The sequence below is a fragment of the Micromys minutus genome (genome assembly GCF_963924665.1).
Source record: "Micromys minutus genome assembly, chromosome: 10".
Lineage (NCBI taxonomy): Eukaryota > Metazoa > Chordata > Mammalia > Rodentia > Muridae > Micromys > Micromys minutus.
The window spans coordinates 6,400,913-6,414,443 of NC_137979.1; the positions used below are offsets into that span (position 1 = coordinate 6,400,913).

Below are 13,531 nucleotides of genomic sequence, written 5' to 3' on the forward strand. Positions count from 1 at the left end.
TCTGCTGTCTGAGGACCAAGGCAGAGGTGATGAGCATCACGGGAGAGCGAGCCAACGGCCCCACCCTCATTGTAAGTGTCACACTTCAGTGACACTGGCTGTGGCTGGTGGCCTCGGTGACTACTCCAATCACAACTCTCACTTAACTCCCAGGTTTCTCCGCGCGTGTTTTATGGCTGTCCTTAACCTGCGTTCTCTTCTCTTGGTCGAAGCGGAGGCTGATAGTTGGATGTTTAAATCCAGAGTCCAGGTTCCCTGTCTGGATGAGAACATAAGTGTTAGTGTGTCCTGACCGTCCAAGCTTAGGGTGTGACTACTGACCTAGAGCCTGCCTGTGTCCTTCCGGTCTATTTTAGGTCTTTCTTTTTGACAGCCATTCCTTTATCATCTTGGCCTCACATACCAAGTGCAAACCCACAACTCATATCCTGTGGCAGACACAGTTCACATTAGCCAGGACATGCAAATGAGTTTCAATCAAAGGAGAGAGGAAATTAAATTTTTCACTGCGTAGCTCCCCAATTGGCCTTAGAAGAGCTTCTGTTGCCCTTGGCATGTTGGTATTTCATGTGGGCAGGGTGAAACTGGCTGTGGGCAGGGTGAGATTTGAAGCTTTTGATTTTTTCCCCCTTATTTTGAAGGGGTTAAAAAGCTGGTATGTATTTTTGGTGTGATGTCAGTGTTGGTGTTAATTTTTGTCATATGCATGTGATTGAGGGTCAGAAGAGTGCCAAGTCACTGTTACTAGACCGCTGTAGAAGACGGCGCTGCGCAGAGCATCTCCTCACGGGCCAGTCTGATGGCATGGAGCTTGGCTGGTTTTTCGCCTCTTGCTTCCTTTTTTAATGACAGCATTAATTAAGATTGAGATGTATTCATGTTGGTTTGTGTGTGTGTGAGGACATTGACTGCATGCATGTCGGTGTTCTGCACGCAGTGCCCACAGAGATCAGAAAATCTGTCAGATGCCCAAAAACTGGAGTTACAGATGGTGGTGACCGACCATGTGGTTGCTGGGACTTGAACCTGGGTCTTCTGGAAGGGCAGTCAGTGCTCTAGCCACTGAGCTGTCTCTCCAGCCCCAATTCATGACTACACTTAGCTATTTTCTTAATTATCAACTTTATATATATATATATATATATATATATATATATATATATATATATATATGAACTTACATATGTATATTGATTTCATTATTAATAAAAATGAAGATTTTTTTTCATTTTTTGTGAGGGGTGGGAGAACACAGAGTTGAAGTAAAATCTCCATTTATTCAGGTTGCTCATAACTCATATTCTTTTTTAAAAAATATGTATTTATTTTTGTTTTTCAAGATAAGGCTTCTCTGTGTAGCCCTGGCTGTCCTGGCACTTTCTCTGTAGACCAGGCTAGCCTCAAACTCAGAGATCCACTTGCCTCTGCTTCCCAAATGTGCCACCACCACCCGCCTATTTTTTTCTTGTAAATTATGTGGTAGATGTGTGTGTCTGTACATGGATGTGTGCATATGAGTTCAGTCCATAGAAGCTGGAGATATCAAATCCCCTGGAGTCACAGGTAATTATGAGGCAGAATGTAGCTGCTTGGAGACAACCTGGCCCTTCACTCCTGCCCAGTAACTTTTTCTCTTTGAAACAAAGTCTCACTATGTAGTTCTGGCTGGTCTGGAGCTCAATATATAGACCAGGCTGGCCTCAGACTCAGAGATATATCTGCCTGTGCTTCCCAAGTGCTGGTATTAAAGGTATGTTCCACAACACCTAACCAGTTACTCCTGCTCTTTAAACGGTCTCCTTGTCCTGTTTAGTTGCTGTCTTAGTTACTGCTCTTACTGTGATAAGACGCCATGACCAAAGCAACTTAAAAAAGAAAGTGTTTAATTTGGGGCTTAAGGTTTCTGGGGTTAGAGTCCATGATGACAGAACAGAGGCATGGTTAGCTGAGAGCTCATGTCTTGATCTGGAAATTGTTGTTAAAAAGAGCATACTGGAAATGGCCTGGGTTTTTTGAAACCTCAAACCTGCCCCAGTGACACACCTCCTCCAATGAGGCCATACCCCCTAATCCTTCCCAAACAGTTCTACCAACTGTGGACCAAGTATTCAACATATGAGCCTATGGGGGCTATTTTCGTTCAATCAGTCACAGTCTCCCAGAAGTCTAAGGCCACACCCACATGTATGGCTTCCCCACAAAATTTTTTGTAGTCAACTATTGTATTTCTATTATGTTAACAGTTTTAAACACTTAAATCTCTTGATTTTCTTTAATATATTTATGATGATTGTCTGTATGATTGATGTCTATGTGGAGGTCAGAGAACATCTTTGTTAAACCTGTTTTCTCCTTCCACTTTTACGTGGATTCTGGGGATCCATGCTGGTGTGCTTCAAACTGAATTGTAGATTAGTGCTACTAATTTCTTGTCCTTAAAAAAAAAATCATTTTTAAAAGAAATTTGTTTTTTGTTTCATCAACCACAGGCTCTGTTGTCTCAGTAACCCCTCCCCATAGAAGGTGTGGTGTGGTGCCATGTCTCTGTTCTCTGTCTTATTTACTCTCTGTATGTGTGTGTGTGTGTGTGTGTGTATGTGTGTGTGTGTGTGTGTGCATGCACGTGTGTGTATGTGCGTGCGCGTGTGTGTACCCATGTGTGTATACCCATGTGTGTCTACCCTCTCATTTGTGTGTGTGAATGTGTGTGTTTGTGTATGCATACCCCCTCATTTGTGTGTGTGTGTGGGAGAGAGGGGGTGTATGCATGATAGGGAGTTTGGGAGGGGGTGTTAGAGGACAATTTCAGGGAGTCAGTTCTCTTCTATGTCTGGATTCATTTCCTGGCCTTTCTATTCTTATTGTATTTTGTTTTGCCTACATATGTGTGGTCTGTGTACCTCCACAGGAGGTTAGAAGAGAGCATCAGCTCCCCTGGAACTCGAGTTCTTGTTTTAAGCTGTCATGTAGGTGCTGGGAATTGAACCCAGGTCCTCTGGAAAAGCAACAAGTATTCTTAACTGCTGAGCCATCTCTCCAGACCACATCTATCCCTCAATGATCTTGTGCCTTGTGATCTTGAGGAGACTGGGAACTCCTTGAAAGGAAGCCAGCTCTCTCTTGCATCTGCAGCTCTGTAGCCACAGTAAATGAAGTGCTTTCCTAAACAGTGTAAACGATGACCTTATTGTCAAATGAAGTGTCATTAGTTATCATTTCTGTTACATTATACAAATATTTTATTTTATGAGTTATAAATATATATAAATATTAAAAAAAATAAAACCATTAAAAAACTCATAAGTTAAAGCAGGGAAATTCAGGACTGCCAGAATTTCTCTCGCAGGATGGTTTTTAGTCTTTCCAGGAAGTTTTTCAGTGTTGTGAACGTGGACTCATCCCCGGTGCAGCTTTTCTATAAAAGAAACGTTTCATTGTGTGAATATATATTTGGGTCTCGCTATCAGGCCTTGGTCAAGTCGACTGTGGTAGTCTCCAAAACATGTTTAAACCAGGGCTTCCAGGCTGTCCCAGTTTTGGTTGTCATGAGGCCAGCAAATTTTGACCTGCTTTCTTAGCATGTGCTAGGGACACTACTGGTCTGCCATCAGGGTGCCACCGGCTCTGGAGGGGTGTGTCATGGGCAGAGACAGCTAGAGGGAGTAACAGAATATGCAGGCTGAGGCCCGTGGAGCAAGATGAGAGTCTTACTGCTCTTCTGCCCGGGAAACAGATGCATTTCGGAGTGCGGACATTGTACCTAACAAGGAACCTAGGAAGCCCCTCCGTGCTGATATAACAAGGAACCTAGGAAGCCCCTCCGTGCTGATATAACAAGGAACCTAGGAAGCCCCTCCGTGCTGATGCTGCCGTTTGGGCCTCAGCTCCTGCAGCTATTCATTGCATAGATTAGACCAGTCACCTCACTTACAAAAACTTCAGCCTTCAGTCCCTCCGCTTGGGGACCACTGGGGTGGCATGGAGTGCTGACATTACCGATCAATGAAGATCTAGTCCACTGCCTTTACTATCCCGGCCCTATTAGGATGGCCCTCCATCAGACCATCTTGGTCTCTCCTTATGTGCATGTACCCCGTCCACCCAGGGGCCAGTGTGAACAAGCATCACTTGGTGTACACCATGGGCTCCAGCCTGTAAGTAAATAGGTGTTTCCCTCCATCCCTGGGACAGCATCCAAAGGCTCCTGTGAACCCAGCTGCTAAACCTACTTTCTTGACTCTGGTCCAGCCACACTGGAGTGCCTATACCTGCTCCAGGCTTTTGTCTGGTAGTCAGCCGCCTGGCCTGCTTCCCCACTTAATCCAAACACCTGCTCAGCCATTCACTCTATTATTTTCATGCCTTTCTGCACAGCATGAGCACAACTGGGCACTGTATTGATGTTCATCTCTTCCAACTACTCCCCTAGAACATTCCATGAGAGCTCTGTCTACTGGCCTTATATGCTGGGCCGAGTCACCTGTTACCCTGCTCTCCTTACCAATGGATTCTGGCTGTTGGTGGCTCTAAAGGCTCTCCTCAGTTCGTTGAGAACCCTGGGGTTTTTCTTCAAGCACAGAGATAGCTCACGGTGGGAATAAAACTTGCGAAGCACCTTGGAAGCCCTGCAGATGAGCTCGTTCTGTGTGGTGTTCTGCAAAGAGAAATGACACAGGAGGCTGTCGGCTTCTTGGTTTTGAACTTGCCTGAGAGGTTTTCCTGCCTCGAACGTGGATCTTCTCAACTTCGAATCTGTGTGACGGTATTTCTCAAGATCCACTCAGGTTCTAGCCCACGGAGGTTTTATTGAAAGCCTTGAGGTCGGTAAGATCACACCCCTAGGTGCATGGCAGAGTGGGGAACACATCCTCCTTGGTAAATGACAGAGTGGGAGCCAGTCTCTGTGTCCCACTGGGAAAAGCTGCCTCTAGCCTATGCATGCTTCTTAGCAACTCTCATGGCTCAGCCTGGGCCACTCAACCAGGATGTGTGGTGGTGAAAGCCGGGGGAGCTTCAGGCCCAAACAGGTTCTAAACTGTTTCACTTTTCACAATTGCCTTTCTTTTTCTGACTATTAAGATTTATTGAACCAAAACAAATTCCCTTATCCCACCAGCCAGATATAACTCTTACACTACTAATGTTTGCATAAATATCAGAACTGGGGATGAGCTCAGTGGTAAAGCACTTGCCTAGCATGTGTGAGAGCCTGGGTTCAATATAGCAAAAACAAAAGAACAGCACAGCACAGCACAGCACAGCCCTCCCCTCCATTGTATCTCCACAGCCTTGTTGGGGCCCATGAGAATTTAGTTCCATCTCTGCTACATTTCTTTCTCTCTAACAGGTCCCAAACCCAATCAGCCAGGGCTCTAGGAGAGACACTCTGTTAAAAACAGCCACATGAGCTCAGTGGACACAGTGCTTGCCTGGCAACCATGAAGGCCTGAGTTCAATTCATTGAACCTGCTTGTTTTTGTTGTTGTTTGTTTTTTTTTTTTAACAGCTGGATGTGATTGTGTACCTTAGAAATCCCAGTACTGGAGAGACAGAGAGACTGGAGGCTTGCTGGGTAGCCAGCCTAGCCCTACTTAGCAAGCTCCAGGCCATTTAGGGACTGACTTTAAAAAAAAAATGTATCCTATATGCATGAACACACATGTGCAATCATGTATTCATTCACATGTATGCATGTGAACATGCATAGGTGCATGAGCGCACACACACAGTGCATCTCAAGGGCTCCAGTCTTTGACACTCTTTAAAATTGGAAGTAACCCAGCGGTTGGTACACCCAGAAGCTCCTCTTAGAACAGCCAGCTTGGTGCTTGCCACGTGCTTTTCCTCAGATGACTATCAACATTGCCTGTCATGCCAGGGATTTCCCTCAGCACGCTCTTTCTAACACCAGCGGGGTCACCCACCTTGGAGGTGCTGGGATTTTTGACCCCCCAAAAGAGTTAAAGTAAAGGTACTAGATTTTGGAAAGGTAGTCTCTTGGGAACCGCAAAGAAGTCATCCTCCTCATGGCACTGTTGAGGGGTGTGAAGAAGAAGCCACACTGTGAAGGTAGGCAGAGTGTTTGGGAGATAGAAGGGGAGGGAGGCAAAACCAGTTACCCAGGAGGCACCGAAGCTGCTTGGGGAAGGGCTACAAAACAGGCGAGTGTGAAGGGGGTCAGAGAAGGCACGTGTAAGCACATGTAAGTGTTGGGGCAGAGTAAGAGGAAAGCCAGCATGTGAGCTAACAGGTGGGAGTGGGGGCGTATGGGGTCTTCCAGACCCAGCCTCCAAGGGGCAGACCCAGACTTGAAGCCATGTAGGCTTCACTGGCCCTTCTTTAGACTCGTCTCTGCAGCTACAGCCAAGCTGTGCCTTTGGTCTGAGTCCTAGAGCCATCCACAAACAACTTTCAATTCAACTCTTACAACTGCCCTCCAACCAGCCCTCATATGAACTTCGGGATCAACCTTTGTGTCTCCAGATGTGAACAGCGAGCCTCCAAGGTTTATGAAGACCTACCAAAAGCCATTCGGCTAGTGAACGGCAGAATTGCAGACAAAACCAAAGGCTCTCACTCCCAGGCCCCACAATTCCTCTAGGCCCGGTCCCGGAGAGCTGGCCCCTGCCTTGGCTTTTGTTAGGGCAGGGCAGTAGACTCAGCTTCTGGTAGCTCCCATCTGAGTTGGAAGGACTCAGAATCGGTAAATACTTAAGGTTACGCATATAGAAAACAGTGAGATATAGTGAATAGGTGAAGAGACAGACATATATGCACACGTATATACACATGAATGTACACATATATACATACAGGTACATTTGTCCTTAAGAAACTGATCCTGTATCAGACTCCTGGAGTAATCTTGGATAAAATGAGATTATCCAGATAAAGACAGGACACTAGTAGATCTCTGGTGAAGCAGAAAAAACACTAAAAACACTTCCCATGGCCTGGGTGCCAGGCTGGGACCCCAGCCACCCCACAGGGCTTTGTCCCTGACCTCACCCCAGCGAACTGGAAAGCAGGCAGTCTGGAGACCACTGGTAAGTCAAGGCTTTGGGGCCTTTCTTTCTCAGTTGTGCGTTTCCATGAAAACAGGAACTGAAGTGCACAAAGCTATTGATACGGTGTAGCCAGTCATGTGTTTGTCAGAGAAAATGCACTATCAGCTCTCATATCTGTTCCCTCCCACTCCAGATAGAGGGGCGGGGGCGAGGCAGAGCAGGGGGCAGAAAGGAAGAGAGATGGCCAAGCAGAAGCAGTGATGGCTACACTTGTGCCCACCCGAGGACAGTTCCAAACCAGGCTGAAGGGGACTGGGGAATGGGATGGGACAGAGTCAGCTGAGGAGCCATGCAGTGGGCCACCACCCTAGCTGGCTGTTAGGTGACCAGAAAGAGGAGACCTGTGGGGACCATAGGAAGTCTCTTAGACAAAGCAAAAGCCTTTTCAACCTGTAATCTTCATAACTGTTATTGAAGAGTATTTGGTGTTTCAGAAATGCATGGCTCGAGGGGGGAGGAGAGGGAGAGAGAATTGTCTCACTCAACAGCACAAATTGTGTGACTTCTTTGATCCAGATACCGTGTCAAGGCTGGGTAGGACTCTAGATATCTGTTCCCTATCTGAGTTACAACGAATTAATCCCAGCTTTCTCTGACATGTCTTCTAAGTCTAGTGAAATTTGAAACTTTAAAACACAATAACTCAGCCTCCACAAAGTATAAAGACGCCTTCTTTGGGCCTCTTGGTTTTCTATCACAGACATTTCTCATTCAGATACCTATGTGTGTGTGTGTGTGTGTGTGTGTGTGTGTGTGTGTGTGTGTGTGTGAGCTCCCTCTCCCCACTCCCGAAGGGGCCAAAGCAGACCCCGGGTCCACTTACCTCCTTTGCTGTAAGGACGTCTGGTACAAGCATCTCCGTGCATGGCGTCTTGACACAGACAGAGGTAAGAGCGAAAGATATACGTTAATCCAAACGGGACAGAGAAAGCATGGCTCCACCTCTCCCCCCCGACACTCAGAAAGAAGCCTCCCTCTGCCTCCGAGATAGAAGTAGCTGGGTCTCTCGGAGCCTCGCTTAGTCCCCAGTCCTGCTCCTACCATCTGCTGTCCACCTCTCTAGAACTCAGTCCCCGAGCCTAGACCTGCCTGCAGCATCACCTGGGTATGTGGAGAGATGGTGCCAGATAAGGTACTCACCCCTTCTTTTGTGACCTGGTTCAAAATGGTGATGAGCTCTCTCAAAGGCCTGTCGTCGTATTCCTGGATACGGTTCCCGGTACAAGCGAGAAAACAGAGCAGGATGACAGCAAGCTGGGGACTGAGACCCATCAATAGTTTTCTACAGTCAGGGACAGGAGACGATTGAGTTTATCAAGAGACACTAGCAATGCAGAGCTGGCCGAGATCTCTCTATATATAGAGTTAAAGTTGCTGAAACCAAGGGAAAATGAGTTTACATTGGAAATTTTTATTACACCAGATTGTCAGTTATTTTGGGCCAATCAGCACCTCTCTTCCAGGAGAAAAAAAAAAAGAGAAACAGGTAAATTTTCCTGTGAAATCAGACCAATTGGAAAATGAAACCCTTTTTTAAAAAAAAAAAAAATCTACAAAGTTTCAGCATAGGAAATTACACCATAATCGGCCTTGCAGATTAATCTTATCAGTGTAGGGTTGCCACTGGCTCTGTGTCTGCAGAGAAGGAAGAGGTCGCAGGTGTCCGAGTGCTCGTGGCGTCCTGGGGAAAGACAGTAATATCAAGAAAGTCTGCCTTGAACAGCCTCTGGGCCTAGCTGCTTCCTGCTATGGGGGCACCTTGGAAACTCTGATATCTTGGGAGAGCTGACTCTGGGTTCTTCCTCAAAGAACAGTGATGAAGGCAGACTTTCTCCCACCCAGCCCTGCTGTTCGTACAAGTCTGAAGTCTTTGGAGAGATGACCTCAAGTAGGGCAGGACCATGAAGTGAGGCCTTTTTCTATGAGGAAGACCTGGACAAGGCTGAAAATTGTCTCTCCATAGGCAGAAGCCTAAGAAATGACTAGTTAAAAAAAAAAAGTTTAAAAAATGACAGTATTTCAGGTGAGTGCTGTGATTCTGCGCACGCCACAGTGTCAGTGTCAGTGCGGAGGTTAGAGGACAATCTGCAGGAGTCGGGGCTCTCCTTGCACATTGTGGATCCTGGGACTTGAACTAAAATTTGCAAGCTTGGCAGCAAGCACCTTTCCCCCTGGGCCATCTCACTGGCCCAAGAATGGCTAGCTGCTTTTTAAATGGATTTAAACACATCCTCCACTAATCAGGGAACAGAGCCATCTCTCGCCAATGAACGCCCCAGCTGTTCTCAATCTGTACCCCGTCCCCAGCCCCGCCCCCAGCCCCACGACTTCATCTAATGCATGCACATGTGGGCCCTGGTGAGGTACCCATTGCCCACCACTGCAGAGAACACCCCGTCTCTGCCATCTTTCTGGAAGCAAAGATCTATTTTACAGTGACGCCTTAATTTTCCTCTGTTGAAAGGATTCTTTCATATTCCCCCAGGTTCCTGCCTCTAGTTCTGGCTTCTACTTCCTAGATCGTCTAGAAACATTTGTTGCTAAGGTTGTCATTAACAATTGTGTGTTAAAAGAACTTTTTCCATTATCGTTATTTAATTAATAAAAACTGAAGATGTTTATAGTAGTGAGCCTTCCTTTCTTCTTTCCTTCCTTCTTTCCTTTCTATCTTTTTAATTTTTAAAATAAAGTTTGAAGGGTCTCACTCTGAAGTCCAGGCTACCTTGGAACTCATGTAGATAAGGCTGACCTCAGATTCATGGTAATTCTCCTGCCTTCACCTCCCAAGTGTTGAAATTACAGGTATAAGCTACCACACTATGTCCCACTTAAATATATATATTTAATATATATTTAACTGTGACTGTTGTAAAGTTGGACACAGTCATGTTCAGTAGACCTAGAGACACAGTCAACACTTGGGAAACTTTTATCTACCAGGCACTGGTGACAAGCAACAGGCAAATTTCAAGTCTGTTCCCCTGGGCCAAGAGCCAGGATAAAGGCCAGAGCTCTCTTTGGGTGAAGGGGATTCATTAAAGAATAAATAAATTAATTAAGGGCTGGAGAGATGGCTCAGCAGTTAAGAGCACTGACTGTTCTTCCAGAGGTCCTGAGTTCAATTCTCAGCAACTACATGGTGGCTCACAACCATCTGTAATGGGATCTGGCGCCCTCTTCTGTTGTGTCTGAAGACAGTGACCGTGTATTCATGCATAAAATATGTAAATAAAATCTTAAAAAGAAAATTTAGCAGGGCATTGGTGACCCATACCTTTAATCCCAGCACTGGGAAGCAGAGGGAGGGGGATCTCTTGAGTTCTAGGCCAGCTTGGTCTACAGAGTGACTTCCAGGACAGCCAGTGCTACACAGAGAAACCCAGTCTTGAAAACCTAAAACTAATAAATAAATAAGTATCTACTTATGACTTGGGGTCGGTTTTCCCCTTCCACTTTTATGTGGGTCCTACGGGTAAGCATCTCCCTGCTGAGCATCTCACTGGCTCTGAAGCTGAGCCTTCAGTGCAGATGGAGGAGTACTTTTTGTTTCAATTTGCTTTTTAGAATTATTATGTTTTACACATTTGAGTATTCTGCTTTCATGTGTGTACCAAACGTATACCTGGTGCCTCTGGGGTTGTTGAAACCCCTGAAACTGATGTTACAGGTAGTTTTAAGCCTCTTTGTGGTTGTTGGGATTTGAACTCAGGACCTCTGGAAAAGCAGCCAGTGCTCTTAAGCAGGGAGCCATCTGGAAGGGTGGGCTTCTCCAGATGAGCATTTGGAAGGACACTTCTAGGGTAAGGGGCTATTCTGCCTCAGCTGAGCTTGGCTGGGGTTGAGCGTGCAACGTGAGCAGGGTGGGGCATCAGGAGACTGAGACCCAGAAGGAGTTTGTCATCCATAGCTGGAGGAATTCTGCTAAGAAGGGACACAAAAGGGCTGGGGGAGGCCTGAATCCCACAGTGTCTCAGAGGCAAAGAATAAACCATTCAGGTTTTCCTTCAGGCGCCTTAACCACCAGGGCTCTGTGGGAAGATGTGGAGTCAGAAAGGGAGAGAGTGTGGGAACTTTGCTTGGAAGCAAAGTTCGGTTTGCCTTGCTTGTTTCAATGGTTGAATGAGGTCAGGGAAAAGTCTGAACAGCCCCAGAGTAGAAGGGACGGTCTACACTGCCCCACAGTGATAGATGCTATGGATGGAGCAGATGAGGCAGTGGTTGGAAAAGTTGGTGCTTGCCCTGTCTGGGACGAAGAATGTTAGCCAGCCTGTAGGAGTTGTGGTCAGTGGAGGGACAGGGCAGGCCAGGTGGCTGTCACAGACCCTCCCCTGCCCTTTGTGAGCCAAGAGCCACTGAGCAGTTTTGTGCACCAGTGTAGAGTCCAGAAGGCAGCTCCTTGTGCCTGTGACTATGGGAGGATTGTTAGCTCTGGGCCCAGGTTTCCAACAGTGAAAAGAAATGGGTACCTCCTCCCACTGGGGCGCCTGTGTATATGGTCACCATATGACTAAGAAAGAAGACTCTAGGCCCCCCACTGCTTGTCAGACCTGGCTGCTCTGGGTCCTCTTGTGTACTTTGGGCATACTGAGGACTGACAGTTGTAGTTGTCTTGTGAGGTTGTTCTAAGTACTAAATTTCAGGTACTTAGGTAATCACCCTGCACACAGCAGGTACTGTGCCAGAGTACTTTATTATTCATCACATTTTTTGGTTGGCTGAATGACTATAGTACTCAAGTCTGGACGTTGGAGCTTCGGTTCGCACACTTGTTTCTGAGGAGTTTCAGTGTTGGGTCTTTAATCCTTAGATGTTTGGATCTGGGCAGGCAGCAGAGGAGGCCGACTCTGACGCCATGGGCATGTTATTCAGTGAAGGGCGGTGGATGGGGGGGTGCGGAGAGGGCTGTCGGAGTGGGCGCACACTGGGCCTCAGACTCTGCAGAGGGCCTGGAGCTTGGGTGATACAATGCTGAGATGCAGCTGTGATGACCTTTCAACCTGCCACATCATTTCAGAAGAAAACTTGGCATCCCCACAGCCCACTGGGAGAGAACAGCGTCACCTTCCTTCTGCCGTGCCTCGCTCTCTGGAGAAATTATCTTCACACAAAACCGCTTCAGCAGATGCTCAGACATGACACTCGGAACAGCCAAGCCACAGTGTCACATGCACCATTGAAGGATAAAGGAACAGAACCAAGCAAAACCGCTGTGTCCTTAGGCCTGGCTGGCCGTCCCCACAGAAGGCTTGTTCAAGCCCAGGCTTGCCTTCCTTTCTCTCCTTGCAGCTGAGGAAGGTGCCCTTTCCAGCTCCCCAGAGGCTAGGAGCTGGGGTTGGCATTGTGGGGCTGAGTGTCGGAACCAGGCAAGCGGCAGTCTTTGGAAGGCCCCGTGTGGTGTCTATGAAGCCCCAGAGGAAAGGAAGGGTGTCAGGAAGGGAGAATGGACAGACCAACAGGGCAGTTAGAATCTGCAGTTGTCTTAAGAGTGGCCAGAGTGTGAGCATGGGAAGGAGTCCATAGCTTTGAGCAGCCGAGCAGCATCACGTCAGTTAAGACCTGGAGTCGAGGCTCCAGCGAGCTGACTCAGTAGATCAAAAAACGATCTGTTTAATCCCCAGGGCCCACAAAGAGGAAGGAGTAACTGACTCGCTCCCTACAAGTTGTCCTCTGACTTGCACACACATCTATACACACATGCAAATGCATACATATTTATACACACATGCATATGCACACACATCTAAACACACAGGCATATGCATACATATCTATACACACATGCAAATGCATACATATCTATACTCACATGTATATGCACACACATTTATACAGACATGCATATGCACACACATTTATACAGACATGCATATGCACACACAAAGAAAGACTTGGAGTTAACCATCTTTGAACCCATTCCAGACACCTTTCTGAGTGACTTTGGGCAAGTCATTCTGTCTGGGTATCCCAGTAAAACTGGTTGATAGTAGAAAAAGGGTGTGAGAAAATCATGTGTAGTGATAAGTGTCAAGTGTTGGTGTGGTATCTGGCACATTAGGAAAAAAACATAGGCACACAACATTTGAAAGAAAAACATAAAGCCCCAAACCCAGCTGTGACCACCAGCGGCAGTGGCAGCAGCCACGGATCACCATTCATGTGGGTCACCCTGGGCTGGGTGAGGAGTCAGCTGCAGGTGACCCAGGTTTCTGTCCCAGGGAACTTCTGGCTATTCTAGAAGGTGGCAGTTTAGAAGGTGTGAGATACGGTCAGACATCAGCAGTGTCGAGCTGAGGGGCCACCGTGACTCTGAGGATGGAGGTGTTTCCATAAAGTTACACAGGGTTGAGAGAGGCAAAGGGGATAGGAAATGACCCACTACCCACCAGGAAAGGGGGGGGGGGTAGGAGGCCTGACCCGGAGCCAGTACAGTCAGGGTCAGAACCCCAGAAAGTGAGAGTCTCAAG

At 47.0% G+C, this 13,531-nt stretch overlaps 1 protein-coding gene across 1 annotated transcript; it reads right to left on the minus strand.

Annotated features, from left to right (window-relative positions):
• Positions 1 to 142: 142 nt before the first annotated feature.
• On the minus strand, positions 143 to 8,339 carry IL4 (interleukin 4; the record flags this gene model as incomplete). Its single annotated transcript, XM_080924030.1, has 4 exons — positions 143 to 259; positions 4,502 to 4,654; positions 7,891 to 7,938; positions 8,208 to 8,339. 4 exons carry the CDS (start codon positions 8,337 to 8,339, stop codon positions 143 to 145), a joined length of 450 nt encoding a protein of 149 aa, XP_080780156.1.
• Positions 8,340 to 13,531: the final 5,192 nt, after the last annotated feature.